The 12,659-nt window shown below is 58.3% G+C and overlaps 4 protein-coding genes across 4 annotated transcripts; 1 reads left to right on the top strand and 3 right to left on the bottom strand.

Annotated features, from left to right (window-relative positions):
* Window positions 1-334: 334 nt before the first annotated feature.
* Window positions 335-2,938, bottom strand: JN550_013211 (uncharacterized protein; the record flags this gene model as incomplete). Its single annotated transcript, XM_049311773.1, has 1 exon — window positions 335-2,938. The coding sequence occupies one exon, from the start codon at window positions 2,936-2,938 to the stop codon at window positions 335-337; it is 2,604 nt and encodes an 867-aa protein (XP_049164811.1).
* A 719-nt stretch (window positions 2,939-3,657) lies between these two features.
* JN550_013210 (uncharacterized protein) lies at window positions 3,658-4,274 on the top strand (the record flags this gene model as incomplete). The annotated part of the gene is made up of 3 exons (XM_049311772.1): window positions 3,658-3,681; window positions 3,750-3,828; window positions 3,979-4,274. The coding sequence occupies 3 exons, from the start codon at window positions 3,658-3,660 to the stop codon at window positions 4,272-4,274; spliced, it is 399 nt and encodes a 132-aa protein (XP_049164810.1).
* A 522-nt stretch (window positions 4,275-4,796) lies between these two features.
* On the bottom strand, window positions 4,797-5,012 carry JN550_013209 (uncharacterized protein; the record flags this gene model as incomplete). The annotated part of the gene is made up of 1 exon (XM_049311771.1): window positions 4,797-5,012. One exon carries the CDS (start codon window positions 5,010-5,012, stop codon window positions 4,797-4,799), a length of 216 nt encoding a protein of 71 aa, XP_049164809.1.
* A 2,223-nt stretch (window positions 5,013-7,235) lies between these two features.
* JN550_013208 (uncharacterized protein) lies at window positions 7,236-9,275 on the bottom strand (the record flags this gene model as incomplete). Its single annotated transcript, XM_049311769.1, has 7 exons — window positions 7,236-7,532; window positions 7,593-8,050; window positions 8,132-8,183; window positions 8,251-8,424; window positions 8,489-8,582; window positions 8,768-8,834; window positions 8,900-9,275. 7 exons carry the CDS (start codon window positions 9,273-9,275, stop codon window positions 7,236-7,238), a joined length of 1,518 nt encoding a protein of 505 aa, XP_049164808.1.
* Between the last annotated feature and the right edge of the window lie 3,384 nt (window positions 9,276-12,659).

Here is a 12,659-nt window from a genome sequence, read left to right as displayed (position 1 = left end):
GAGTGCCGTGGTGAGTGGCCGATCACTCAACTCAAGGGCTTCTCGCTGTCACACAAGTCGGCTCCCAGTCCAGCATCACCACTGATAGCGGCTTCCTGCACGTGTACCCCGTAGCTGGATTGCATTCGACACTTGATCCAAGGTCCAATTTCTCCAGTGCTTATGCTCGCCCGCCACACGGACTCGTCTCTGGCCCATGGGGCAGACTAGATGTTACCACTGCCACGTCTGTGAGACATGAACCCCTACATATCTTCTCTCACGAGTCTACCCACCTGGACAGTTATATCAACTTCACACGCCACACCTCTCCTCCCCTCCCCTTTTTCCTTGTCTATTCCGCCCCCGTAGTCAACGACGCCTCCAGTATCGCACTGGCAGCCTCACACCTCTTCTTGACCCTCTTCTTCTCCTCCCCCGGCACCAGGTCCGTCTTCCTGATGTGCTTCCTGATAAAGTACTGCACGCCCCTGCCCAAGTCCGGGTCCAGCGCCGTCAGCGTCTTGGCCAGCTCCTCCTTGCCCGACTCCAGCAGCACCGTGATCAGCAGCACCTCGACGAACCACTGTGCCTTTTCCTGCAGCGCCGCCAGGTTCCGGTACTTCAGGATGTCGAGCCCCAGGCTCCTGTTGGCCACCAGGTGGCCGTAGAACTTGGCCACGTTGACCACCCGCCGCATGTCGTAGTCCTCCTCCTCCTCCCCCTCGCCCGCATCGTAGTCGTCGTCCCCCGTGTCAATGTCCTCGCCCATCTTGCGGAACCGCTGCGTCAGGCACCGCCGGAACTGGAACGCCAGCTCCCGGTCGCCGCAGAACCGGCTCGCCACCAGCCAGTAGTACCGGTTGAACTCGGCCTGGCCCTCCCCGCTGCGCACAATCACCTCGGCCACTTCTTTCCGCTGGTGCTTGTTGAGCCGCAGCTTGCGCAGGAGGAACTCGGCGTTCTCGTAGTCCGTGGCCGAGTGCAGCGCCACAAAGATCTGCTGCCGCACCTCCGTGTTGAACCCTTGCTGCCGGCCCAGCTGCCAGAGGTCGGGGATGCCGAGGTCGTCGTCGTCCACAAAGTCGGCCGCGTCGTCTACCACGTCGTCGTCGTCGTCGTCCTCCTCCTCCTCCTTGTCGTCATCCGCCCCCGTGCCTTGGCCCGACGGCTTGTCCTCCTCGCGCTTGCCCGACCAGCTTGCGCCTACCACCCACCATTTCCCGTTCTTGTCTGCGTTCTCGATCTCCTTGAGCCCGATGCTCAGCGGCTGCATGTCGCGGCCGCTGTTGAGCGTGCCGATCCGCTTTCGGATCTGGGTACGCATCTCGGCCTGGTCCTTGTTGCGAGCCGCAGCCTTGGACTTGTTGTTCTGCAGCTTCTTCATCTCCTCGATCATGAAGCTCGTCCGGACCGAGGCCTTCTTCAGGTCGGTGGGCTTGACCTGGTTGATGATCTCCTTCAAGGCGTGCGGGTCTTCACGTCTCAGCGACGGGCCGCACGTCTGAATGATCCTCAGCAGGAGTTCCGTGTTCAGTTCCGACAGCTTGCCCAGGAAGAGTCGGACGTAGTCAAAGACCAGCCTGGAGCCCACCACCTGCATGTTGTAGAGCTCGGACAAGAGTGCCATGAGGTGCTTAGATCCCGCGTCCGAATGGTCGCCCGACGCCTGGTCGTAATGCTCCCTGAACACCTGCACAAGCTTCTGCACCATGGTGGCCGACACGTGTATGCCGAGTTCCTTCTGCGCCCCCGCCGTGAATCCCGCAATCATGGTGAAGAAGCCCTCGGGGCGTTTTTCGGGGGAGCAGACCAGGGCAATGACCAGGTCGACCAGGGTCGAGGACACGCTCTGGCGCGGAAACTTGTCGTACAGCCCCGTAAAGTCCTTGAGGATGCCGAGCATGTTCTCGTTTGTGAGCCTGTTGATGAGACCCTGCACGCGCCGGCGTAGCTGGGCGTCTGATTCGGTTGTTGATTCCGCCTTCTTCCGAAGGGACGGCGGAACATACTTGGCGACGTTGGTCGTGGGCGCAACGTAGGGGTTCTCTCTGACACGAGGGGCAGCCTCTTCTGCTGCTTCATCGTCGTCATCTCCCGAGAACCCATCAAAGGCGCCACCATCTTGGTCCTCGTCGTCCTCCATGTCGGATCCAAAGTCTGAATTGCCCAGGTCGGACAGGCCATCGGCGGCCTCGTCGTCTTCGTCCTCGCTCATGCAGTTGTCGTCGTCGTCTCTTGCTTTGGACGCGGCGGCGGCGGCGTTGGCCTTCCTCCTCTTCTGGGCAAGCCACTCATCAGCCTCGGCCTTGCGCTTGCGCTGTGAAGCAGATCCCTCATCCCCGCCCGCCTCGCCGCCATCCAGCCCATCCAATCCGTCGAGCAGATCACCGAAATCGTCGTCCTTGGGCTTCTTACCCTTCTTTAGCCCTAGCTTCTTCTCGAGGGCGGCGATCTCGGCATCCTCCTTTTCGAGCCTCCGTAGCTCGGACTTTGACGGTTGGGGGGTGTCGACGTCAGATTTATCCTCGTCAAAAGCCCCATCTTCGTCCTCGTCCTCATCCTCGTCCTCGTCCTCGTCAAAGATGTCCTCCTCCGAGACGTCGTCTCCGTCCATACCAACGTCCAGGTCTTCGTCCATGTCAATGTCATCCTCGTCGTCCTGGTCACGGGACCGGGCAGGCTCCGGCTTTGGCTTTGACCTTGGCTGCTGTTTCGTCGAAGGCGCCGTCTTGGACTTTTTCAGTTCCGACTGCAGAAGTAGCGAGGCCGGGTGGCGATGAGAGGTAGCCCTCTGCGACTGCTTCTTCTGGACTCGCTGGGCCTTCCTCCGATCTTTCCGGGAGACGTGCTTGGACTGAAAGCGTCTTCCGCCTCCCGAGCTCCCAGGTGCGTCCACGCCCATCTCCTTCAAGAAGGCCGACGGCAGAGCCAGCTTCTTGCCGTTGCGCGGCGCCATGGCGCTGTTGCGTTATACCAAGAAACGCAGAAGAGTGTCACTGGACCCTTCGGGGCTCATGTATGCTGCAGAACCAGTCCTGGATATGGTGCCAAGATTCACCATGCAAAAACCGATGGCGAAACAATCCGGGGGGGCGGCCTGCAGTCGCTTGGATTCCACTACTACAGGATAGTGAGACTGATGGAGAGCCGGGGAGCCGTCGCTCGTTCCAATGAAGCTCCTGTCTTGCTTGGGTATGGAAGGAAACCCGGACTTTCGGTTGTCGAAAGGTATGCCAGAAAATTTATTGGACCCTCTCTCCAACTTACCAGGAGCTTGCTTTCTTGGGGTGTACCTAGGTAGTTAGTAACCAGTTTTTTAGTTTTTATTTTATTTTATTTTATTTTATTATATTTTTTCCAGTAGGCCCAGCGCCCCAGCGCCCACCCCACAGCGGGAGCCCACTTATTTTCCTGGCGCCCATGGCCCACCTGCAGGCAACCTGGAATATTCTGACCTTCTGCGGGGCATTTTCGTGCCCGGACGAGACAGGCAGGACGGACAGGCCGACCGACGAGCGACGAGCGACGAGCGACGACCGACGACAGCCTCGACAGCGATCCCCCCTCCCCACCCCACCCCACACTCGAAAACTGACGACCAACGAACCGACGCAGACATTCTGATTACATTGCACCATCACGACCCAAACCCGCAAGGGATGGTATACTGTCGCAATGGGGCACCTCAGCAATGACGAGGTAAGCCTCGGCAGCCGACCGCTCCTGACTGTCTGTCCCCATCACTGACAACCCCCGGTGTCCACCAGTTCTTCGTCAAGCTCCAGGAGCTCTTCGACGGCCGCAAGGGCAAAGACCACGGCGCCATCTACCTGACCCAGAAGCGATGTACGGCCCCTAACCCCCCTCCCCCCTTTCTGCTGCTGCCTCTCTCTCTGCCCTGTAGCCATATTCTAGGCATGTAGACACAGAGACATATGGCCATATGCCCCGCTGCTCTCTAGAACTTCGGGCCTCGTCCCTGACCCCCTCGCGCAGTGTCCTACAAGCAGCCCATTCCCGAGGCCACCACCGACGCCGTCATCCCCGAGCTGCACCCCCCGCAGCCCCTGCCCATCCTCATCAGGGCCACCAACGGCAAGTCCAAGGAGAAGCGCAAGGAGAAGCTCAAGGTCAAGCTGTCCACCGTCGTCGAGCCTGATGCCCTACCCGCCTTCTTCGCCCGCTACGCCGACGTCTGCAAGGCCAGCATGACCACCCTGAAGCCCAGGGACAGGAGCAAGCGCAAGGGCAAGGCCAAGAAGAAGAAGACCACGGCCGCACCTGCTGCCTGATCGTGTTCGGCCAAGTTTCACCATCCAGTGGACCCCGGGAATTTCACTCTGCCTGCTGCTAGGTCTGGGGTATTCGGAGGATAAGGTGCTGCATGGGCCAGGCAGCGGCAGCGTGGGAGGCAATATGGCGGGTACGTCTCTTTACGCTTTGTAAAGAGCCAAGCGAGACTGGAGTACGTCTCGCCCGTCGAGATGCATGCCTCGTTGAACGCCTCGTCTGGGCCTCGAGTCGAGGTCGGCCTATACGAGCTAGATCTAACTCACGCAAAGGCCAGCCGAGACCTAGCCGAGACCTAGGAAGCAGTAGCAGGGTCAGGGAGCCTCTTGCAACTCCGTCGACCCTAAACATCATAGCTCCCAAGGAATTCAAAAGTTGGAATTCAAAAGTTCAATTTGCTCCCTAGCACCTGTAAATGTATTGCGCCACTTGCCACTCAGCAGCCCCCAATCCCTTACCTTCTCTTAGTTTTCACCCCCATGTTCGACGTTGAGATCTGATCCTCCTCTTGTATCCCTCCTCGGCTACTGGTTATCCTCATCAAACTCCTCCAGCATCTCTCGGACCTCGCGGCAGGCATCGCACTCGCTCTTGGTCGGCTTCTTGGGGTTGCCCACCCACATGCAGAGGCTGAGCGGGCACTCGACACCCGGGTCCTGGCTCTCGCAGCTGGCCAGCTTCTTGTATGCCGTCCAGACCCGCTTGCAGTTGGTGCACTTCAACGGGTGGAGCTCACACATTTGAATGAGAGAAAGGCTTCTTCGCGGGATGGTCGTGGGTTGAAGCGTCCTGTAGGTCAAGTTCAATCCAGTGACTGGAATGGCCGGACGTATACTTTTTCTCCCCGTGCACCGAAACCCTTGAATCGGGGGCTGTGGCCTGTCCTAGTCGTACCGTTTCACTCGCCGCTGTGATCAAGTTGCACGAGAAGTCTATAGATATACCTTTCCTTTCCCGGATTGCGTTCGTACCCTCTGGTCCTGCGTCGTCGTGACTTTGACCGGTCTGTCTCCGGGAAGGATGATCAGGGCGAGCAAGCCGGAGGCCATCGCTCCTGGCCTGATGAGAAAGCGTAGACCGGGACAGAAAACATGCATCTTTTGGGTGGTGCAGACACACCGTGACTCAGTCTGATTTGGGAAATGGCCTGATTGTGTCTTGTAGCTCACGTGTTGTTGGCAGGCAGTACGGCGTGCCCGGAGATGCATCATCTCAAGGTTGATTGTGTGGAAATAATGTGCTGGAGGCAAGCAAGGCAACCCGTGGCATTACAACACTCAGAGAAGCTGAGGGGCCCTCTTGGGCGGCTTTCAGCCAGTCATACACTATCAATCACAGCCGCGGTCAGCCTGCTACAAGAAACAAACCGCCCTGTCGCTTGCCGGCTACTAGAAGCTCCGGGTTCCTTGGCCATCTGCCAACTGCAGTTTCCCAAACGCGAGGGTGCCGGAAGGATCTGTCATTCGCGTCTTCCGAACATCTTATCCTCACGTCTCATACATAGACCAGCACCCTGCTCCACATGTACGCTTCCACTGACCGGAGTTTGGTGGTATACAGTCCATAGTATGAGGTTTCCGGTCGAGTATAGTCGACGAGCGCCTTTGATTATCGAACTCCAACATACCCCAGGTTATCTGTAATGCTGTGGCAGGTTCTTTATGATTCCGAGGGCTTCTGGTATATGTCCAGTATTGGCGTGTCTGATCCCGTTAGACCCTGATCGTTTAACCCCGGATAAGCAGCACGGCGGGAGAGATGTTAGAGGCAGACACTGCGCTCCTTGCCGCTGCTGCGGTGATGCATGGCTAGAATTTTGTTCCGGCCACATGTGCGCCGCTGTAAGTCAGATGGTAGGGTCTAGGCTGTACAGTCTGTCTATAACTTAACCACTAAGCCCTATCATGAAAAGTGCGAGGATGGCGAGGGGCTTGCATATTCGGGCTGGGTGGATCAGATTGGCGAGCATCATGTCGTTGCTTGCGACTCCAAGGCATCCCGATAGCCACCAATGGGCCAGCGGAGAAATTGCCATTCGTACCAAGACCAATCGGCGTGTGCATCTTCAGCCGACAGTCGGTCTGGTGCGACCCTAGATTTCCACAGTCCCCGTCCGGACGGTGGCAGGGGGGGGTCTGAAGAGACTTCGTTACTATCTGGTACAGGACCTTGCTGCTGAGTCTCCGTGTAACCTGAACAGTATTTGCAGATTTCGGTGGAACACCAAACAAATGGGTAGCCATCAGACGACACGCATACGCCGGTAGATCCCACACCACTTCGGCCGCAACGCCATCCCGGTGCTGGAGACGTGCATGCTTGCAATGATCGTCTCTCATGTATCCCCAGCACAACGTGGTCCCGCGCTGGGTCCTGCAGTTTTCCGAGTAACAAACATTTCAATCCTACGCAATGTCACCTTTGCCCGCCCTAACGCCTCTCAACGTGCGCCTGTCGACGAGCGAGCCACCAAGCCAGAGAAAATCAGATGCTATTTCACGATCAATCTAGGTAGAAAGCCTTCCGAAATTCCCTCGTTTTTTTCTTCCACGGTGAACCCTCACAGATGTGAGCCCTCCCATCAAACTGAAATCAGAAGGATCAACTTTTTTGATCGTCACACGCTGAAGCGTCGAGTAGACCGAAGCGACCGCAGAAGCCCTGCGCTCATCCCAGGCTACTTGTATATACCTCTTGTGTGACGGGGAACTTTTCGCCAAGACCGTTGGCGCTTTACTCCCGTGTCCCCTTCCGGTGTCCGGAATGCAACGAGTGACGTCAAGGAAATTTGTAGTACATGAAGAATTATGAGCCAAGCGAACACTGTCGCCCGCTGGTCTCAAGAGTGTCCTAGGAGATGGCGGTAGTATCAGGTGGTTCCATGGGTCCTGCGCTAAATGTTTCCCATACCATCCCGGTGCGTTTGGCCATTGTCGGCAGCTCAAAAGGAAGCCGCCGTGATCTTACATTATCTGATCCTGCGTCAAACCCCCGTGAGAGTCCGTGTCCATGGCGTCACCCCCGCCGCCGGCGGCGCCGGGTGTAAGATACTTGACGAAGCTGAGTCCAAGCGGTCGGCCTCCGTACTGATAGCCTTGGAACTTGGAGATGGCAGTCTCGGCCGTTGCGGTGCTGTCGAACCGCACGACGCCAGTACCGCGGGAGCGGCCGCTGGGTTCATACTGGATCTCGGCCTGCTCGACCTTGCCAATGGTGGTGAACAGCTCGATTAGGTCTTCGTTGCTAGTGGACCAAGGCAGCTGGTAATTCTCGTTAGCAACGGGCTGGCCCGAGCATGCAGAAGTATGAATGAGACTCACATTGCGGACGTAGATGATCTCGTTCGGGTCGGTGCCAGCAGTGGCATAGTCGGTGAACGGGTTTGGCGCAGCCGGAGCACCACCAGCATCGTATCCACCGGGCCCGCCGGCTCCGCCAGGGGGTCCGCCGCCACCGTATCCACCTCGGCCGTAGCCACCGAAGCCTCCGCGACCTCCACCGAAGCCACCTCGACCACCGTAGCCGCCGAAGCCACCGCGGCCACCGAAGCCGCCGCGGCCGCCGTAGCCTCCGCCGAAGCCGCCGCCCATGCCGGGACCGCCTCCAGCGAATCGATCTTCGCGCACCTCAAGCTGGCGACCTTGCCAATCGTAGCCGTTGAATTGCTGAATGGCATTGCGCGCGTCGTCAGGGTGCTCGAACATGACAATACCGGAACCCTTGGGTCGACCATCTTGTCCAAGATGTACATCGGCGCGAATCACGGCGCCGTTGCGAGCTGGAGAGAGGGGATAACGTTAGTGTCACAGGGACAGGGACTGCCTATACAGCAACGCACACCGTTGCGGATAGATCATACCTGCTTGTCTGAAAAGATCCTTAAGGTCCTGCCAGCCGACGGTGTACGGAAGCTGCGAAAGGGTTAATATCGAGGCGCAGGCTAGGTTAGCAGTGGAGAGGGAAATGGGGTTCACAAACGTTGGAGATGTAGATCTGGCGACCGGCACCGCCGCCGCCGCCGCCGCCGCCGCCCATCATTCCTGCGCCATAGCCACCACCTCCGTAGCCTCCCTGCATGCCGCCGCCGAAGCCGCCGCCGCCGCGGTTGGCAGCTGAGGGGGCTCCGCTGAATCGGGGCTCGGCCTCACGATCCTGTCCTCGCCAGTCAGCATAGATAATGATACGTAGGAGGCCCATCGCCGGGGGGGAGGCTTACCTCGCGGACGTAGACGAGTCTGCCCATGAGGTTCTGGTTGCTGAGTGTCGCGACCGCATTTTGGGCTTGATCCCTCGTAGCATATTCCACAATACTATTTACGACAGTCAGCATCATACTAGTTCGCTGGTTTGCTTGGCACCAGTTTGGGTGAATTGGCGACTTACCCGCATCCCTACATAGACCCGTGGACAGATGTCCCACCCGTCAATCCATCAATTCCAACAAGACCAAGAAGGGAGGAGGAACCAGAAAGAAAGAAACCACGCCATGAATCACGTATAGACGCCCACCTTCGACATTCCATTGGGAAGCAGTAAAACATCGGCAAAGAGCACCTCTCCAGCTAAACAATCCACACCCGTCAGCCATCACTCCTATACAGTACAGCCCACTTCGAGCATGACCCACCCTGTCGCATGAAATCCTTGAGGTGATGCCACTTGACGTCGTAGGACAGGTTGCCGACGTAGACGCGGCGGTCCTGTTGGGACGTCTCTCGGATGTTGCTCATCATCTGTTCGCGTGCAGCTTGTCGCTCCTCGTAGCTGCGCTGAGGCGGACCCCCGAAACCCTGACCAGATCCTCCCGATGGAGCCCCGGCGCCAGTCATAGGAGAGCGCGACGAACGTCGATTCGTCCTGCGGTAATCGTCCCTGTCCCGGCTGGGGGAACGGCTGCGAGAATAGGATCGGCGACGACCCGAGCGTCCAGGGCTTCTAGATCTTCCTCGACGTGGGGAGCGAGACCTCTCGCGCTGTGACGTGTCAGCCGCTTGGTCGTTCATGAGCGCTAGTGGCACCCCGCAGAGTAGGGTCGGCTCGGAGAGTGGAAGGGGTGAGAGGTGTATGTGTGCGAGTGAAAGGTATGTGCTGGAGGGCGGCCGGCAGAGCTGGGTCGGCCCTGTGTTGGGTTGCTGCTTGACGTGCGGGGGATTACTGGCGCGTCCAGGTCAAGACCGTGGGTGGTTGCCTCTAGAGGCTTCCCGCGGCGTGTCTGGGAGATTGCGCCTCTCGAGCTGTAGAACTGTACCAGCCGCCTCGCCACTTCCCGTGGCAGGAACTTTTGGGCACGTACGTGGCAGAAACTGGCAGTTCAGAGGCTAGCGAGGTGCAGTGAACCAGGGCACGGAGACGTTTAAGTTGCCCGTCAGCCAGACTAACTCTTGGGGATCACGTCGACTGGCCCCAGCTTATAGAGTTTCGCCTACGCCACCAACTGAGATGAGGTTGGGATGCTGTCGCAATGGGCCCCCGTAGCGTTTGTTTCAAGGCGGAAGAAAAAAAAAGGTGACAGGTTGGCATGATGGATCACACCGTGCTAAGGAATTGGACATGTGGAGAGACCATAAGAGCATACTCACCGGGCGATAGGTATCTCCTGAATCGGCTGACGGATCTGTTAAGCACTTGAGTTAAGAAAGACAACAAAGACACAGAGGGGCGGGTGCGCGGAGAAGGCCGGAGGGGTTCGAGGGTGAATATGAAGGAAAGAGGAGGAGCTGGAGGAGGACGAGGACGAGGAGGAGGCTAAAGCGTGGCAATCCGGCGGGCCGCTGTGCATAAGGGATTTGGTAGATCAGGAAAGGAAAGTGCCTAGGGAGGACGTGTGGGGGAGGGTGCTGCTTAAAGCTCCCGAGTACATATGTGACATACGCCCGGCTCTGTGAGGACGAATACCTACTCCGGCAAGACGAACGAGGGGAGGGGGGTGGACACAGAGAGAGGGGGGAGGGAGAGGAGGAAGACCGACTGCGATGAGGAGATGTGTGGGCGTGTCGAATTGCTGAGAAGAAAGACAAGAGACCAACGACAGAGAGGTAGGCTACAGACAAGCCGAGCGAGCTGATATGCAAGAGACGCGAGAGAAGGGGGAGAGAGAGAGAGAGAGCGCGCGGTTGATGTTGTGGGCTGTTACAATTATGTCTAGTGTGTAGGTGGTGGTAGGCAAAGGCCGCAACACGTCACGGAAGCAGTTGCTTTATGCTCCTGGGTACATGTACGCAGCTTGGGGGAAGAGATTGGTCGACGCAGCCCGTCGTAGGGCAAGCGTGATGCAGTGACCAGGCGAGTGGGATGGAGGGATGGGATGGTGGATGGATGGGTGAATGGGCGGGGGGAACGTCGTTGGGATGGGATGGGATGGGATGGGATGGGAGTCTGACTATCTATGAGACAGAGGGAGAAGGGGGTGTGTCGTTCATGAGGTTGAGGACCGAGTGAATGGTGGATCAAGACTTACCCATGGCTGTATACTTCTTCAGGTGAATCTCTGGAGAGAACCTGACCGGGCCTCGTGTGAAATTTTCTCACTGCTTCCTCCCTTCTCTTCCCTCTGGCACAAGGTCAGAAATGGAGTGTGCCGTTCTTTTTTTTTTTTTTTTTTTCCTTCTTGCCTGGAGGTAATGATGGAGGGGTCAGCTTGGGTCGCATCCAAGGGAGTACGTGGAATCTGGGGGACGGTCAGGTGGGAATCGAGGTACAGCAAGCACCAGGAGTGAAGGAAGGGTACAACTGCACAAGCCCAATGCTGCGCAATTAATAAGAATCAAGGCCGGCCGGGCTGGCTGGTACTGGTATGATGCAGGAAACAACGCCAGTGGCATCGACCGCAACGCGACAGACACACCTAGACGGCGGGCGCACAGCCGAGAAGACGCTACGCGCCGGATCAGGCTCGACGCACTTCTCTCTGCGTCGACCTGCCTGCCTCGCCGGTCTGCAATGCGACGACGCTGGGCTGGTCCTGGGGCCACGGCGGGCGAGCTGCTGGCTGAAGGAGGGAGGGATTGAGGGAGGGAACACTGCGGCGCAAGTCGCACATGGGGCGGGCGCGCAGCATGCAGCAGGCGCAACGTACGTACCTCGTCGTCGATGTGGAGAGATGGGGATCTCTTGGAGGTCGGCTGGCCGTGTTCGCGAACTGCACCTGCGCTGGACGTGTGTCTCTGTCGGTTTGGCTGCTGGTCTGACCTGTTGGAGCGAGCGCAGGAAGGCTTTCTCTGACGCGGACGGGGAAAACGACGAGCTCCTCCAGGTCTGTGTCCTCGGCGGACCCTGGGCTGCCTGGCGCGTTTGCGTTGGTGCTGGGCAATGGCAATGGAGTGTCCGTCCGGGTCCCGCAAAATCCCTACCTTAGTGCCAGGTGAAAAGAGAGGACGCCCCCGGCCTGAAGAGGCAAAGGCCGGGATGAGAACCCGACCAACGCGATGCTGTGCAGTGCATGCAGGGATCACCAGCCGCCCCAATCTGCCATCTGGGTCGAATGCGTCCGTCGGCCGATGCATCACCCACTTTCGAGCTTGGTCCACGGCTGCGGCCTCAAGCTCCCAGGCAACCAGGCGTTTCGATCCACGACAGGCCAGCGCTCGAGGATATTCCCAGGGCATCCTTGGCGTACGGAGTGGGTAGGGGGAAGCACGATGCTTTCATTAGGTGCGGTACGCCGTACTGTACGGTGTTTGTACTGGAGCACGGATGCAGTACGGCCAAACGCCATTTGATCTGTACGAGGTATCTCCTGTACTATCCAACGTACGCCTCCCTTCCTAGTGCAATGCAGCCTCGGGGTTGTATCCTTGGCCTTGATGGAACCCTTGGGCGGTTGAGGAGGCGCCTGCACGCGTTTTGGACAGGCTTGGTCGTCGATCTGCCGACTGTGAGAGAATCTTTTCGGCTGTGCGAAATCTTAAAATCTGCATCCAATACGATGGGGCCAGCACTATCGCCGGGTTGACCGTATCACCGTACGGCATACGGCTGTGTCTTAGCCCCTGGGCTTCACCTTTTGGCATAAGGCTCGCACCGTAGCGCGCCCCTAGGTGCAGAAAAGTGCGTTCCGAGGGCGCGTTCAAGCGCCCTGGTTGGTACAACACCTCGGTGTGGTGATTTGACTATATATGCACCTGGGTGGATCACCGCTCCTGACCCTGGAGCGTACGACGGGTTCTCTGGAGAGATGCGGTTGACCTTCTGTCACCAGTGAGCTCTAGCTATGTAGCTTGGATGCCTTTCCCTTCGTCCTTGATCCCTAGGATTGATAGTGCGCCTTCCGGTGCTGCCCACAAATCTGGCTATGCATGGTTGGTTTGGAGGGCTTGCCTTGTTGGTCTGTACGCGCGCGCTCTCCACCCTATCCCCTGTGGATCCTGTGGCTTCCAGGGTGCAGCTAC

The sequence above is a fragment of the Neoarthrinium moseri genome, assembly GCF_022829205.1.
Source record: "Neoarthrinium moseri strain CBS 164.80 chromosome Unknown scaffold107_Wmoseri_CBS_16480, whole genome shotgun sequence".
Lineage (NCBI taxonomy): Eukaryota > Fungi > Ascomycota > Sordariomycetes > Amphisphaeriales > Apiosporaceae > Neoarthrinium > Neoarthrinium moseri.
The sequence above is the reverse complement of the archived record's forward strand: the minus strand, read 5'-3'. Positions and strand labels throughout refer to the sequence as shown.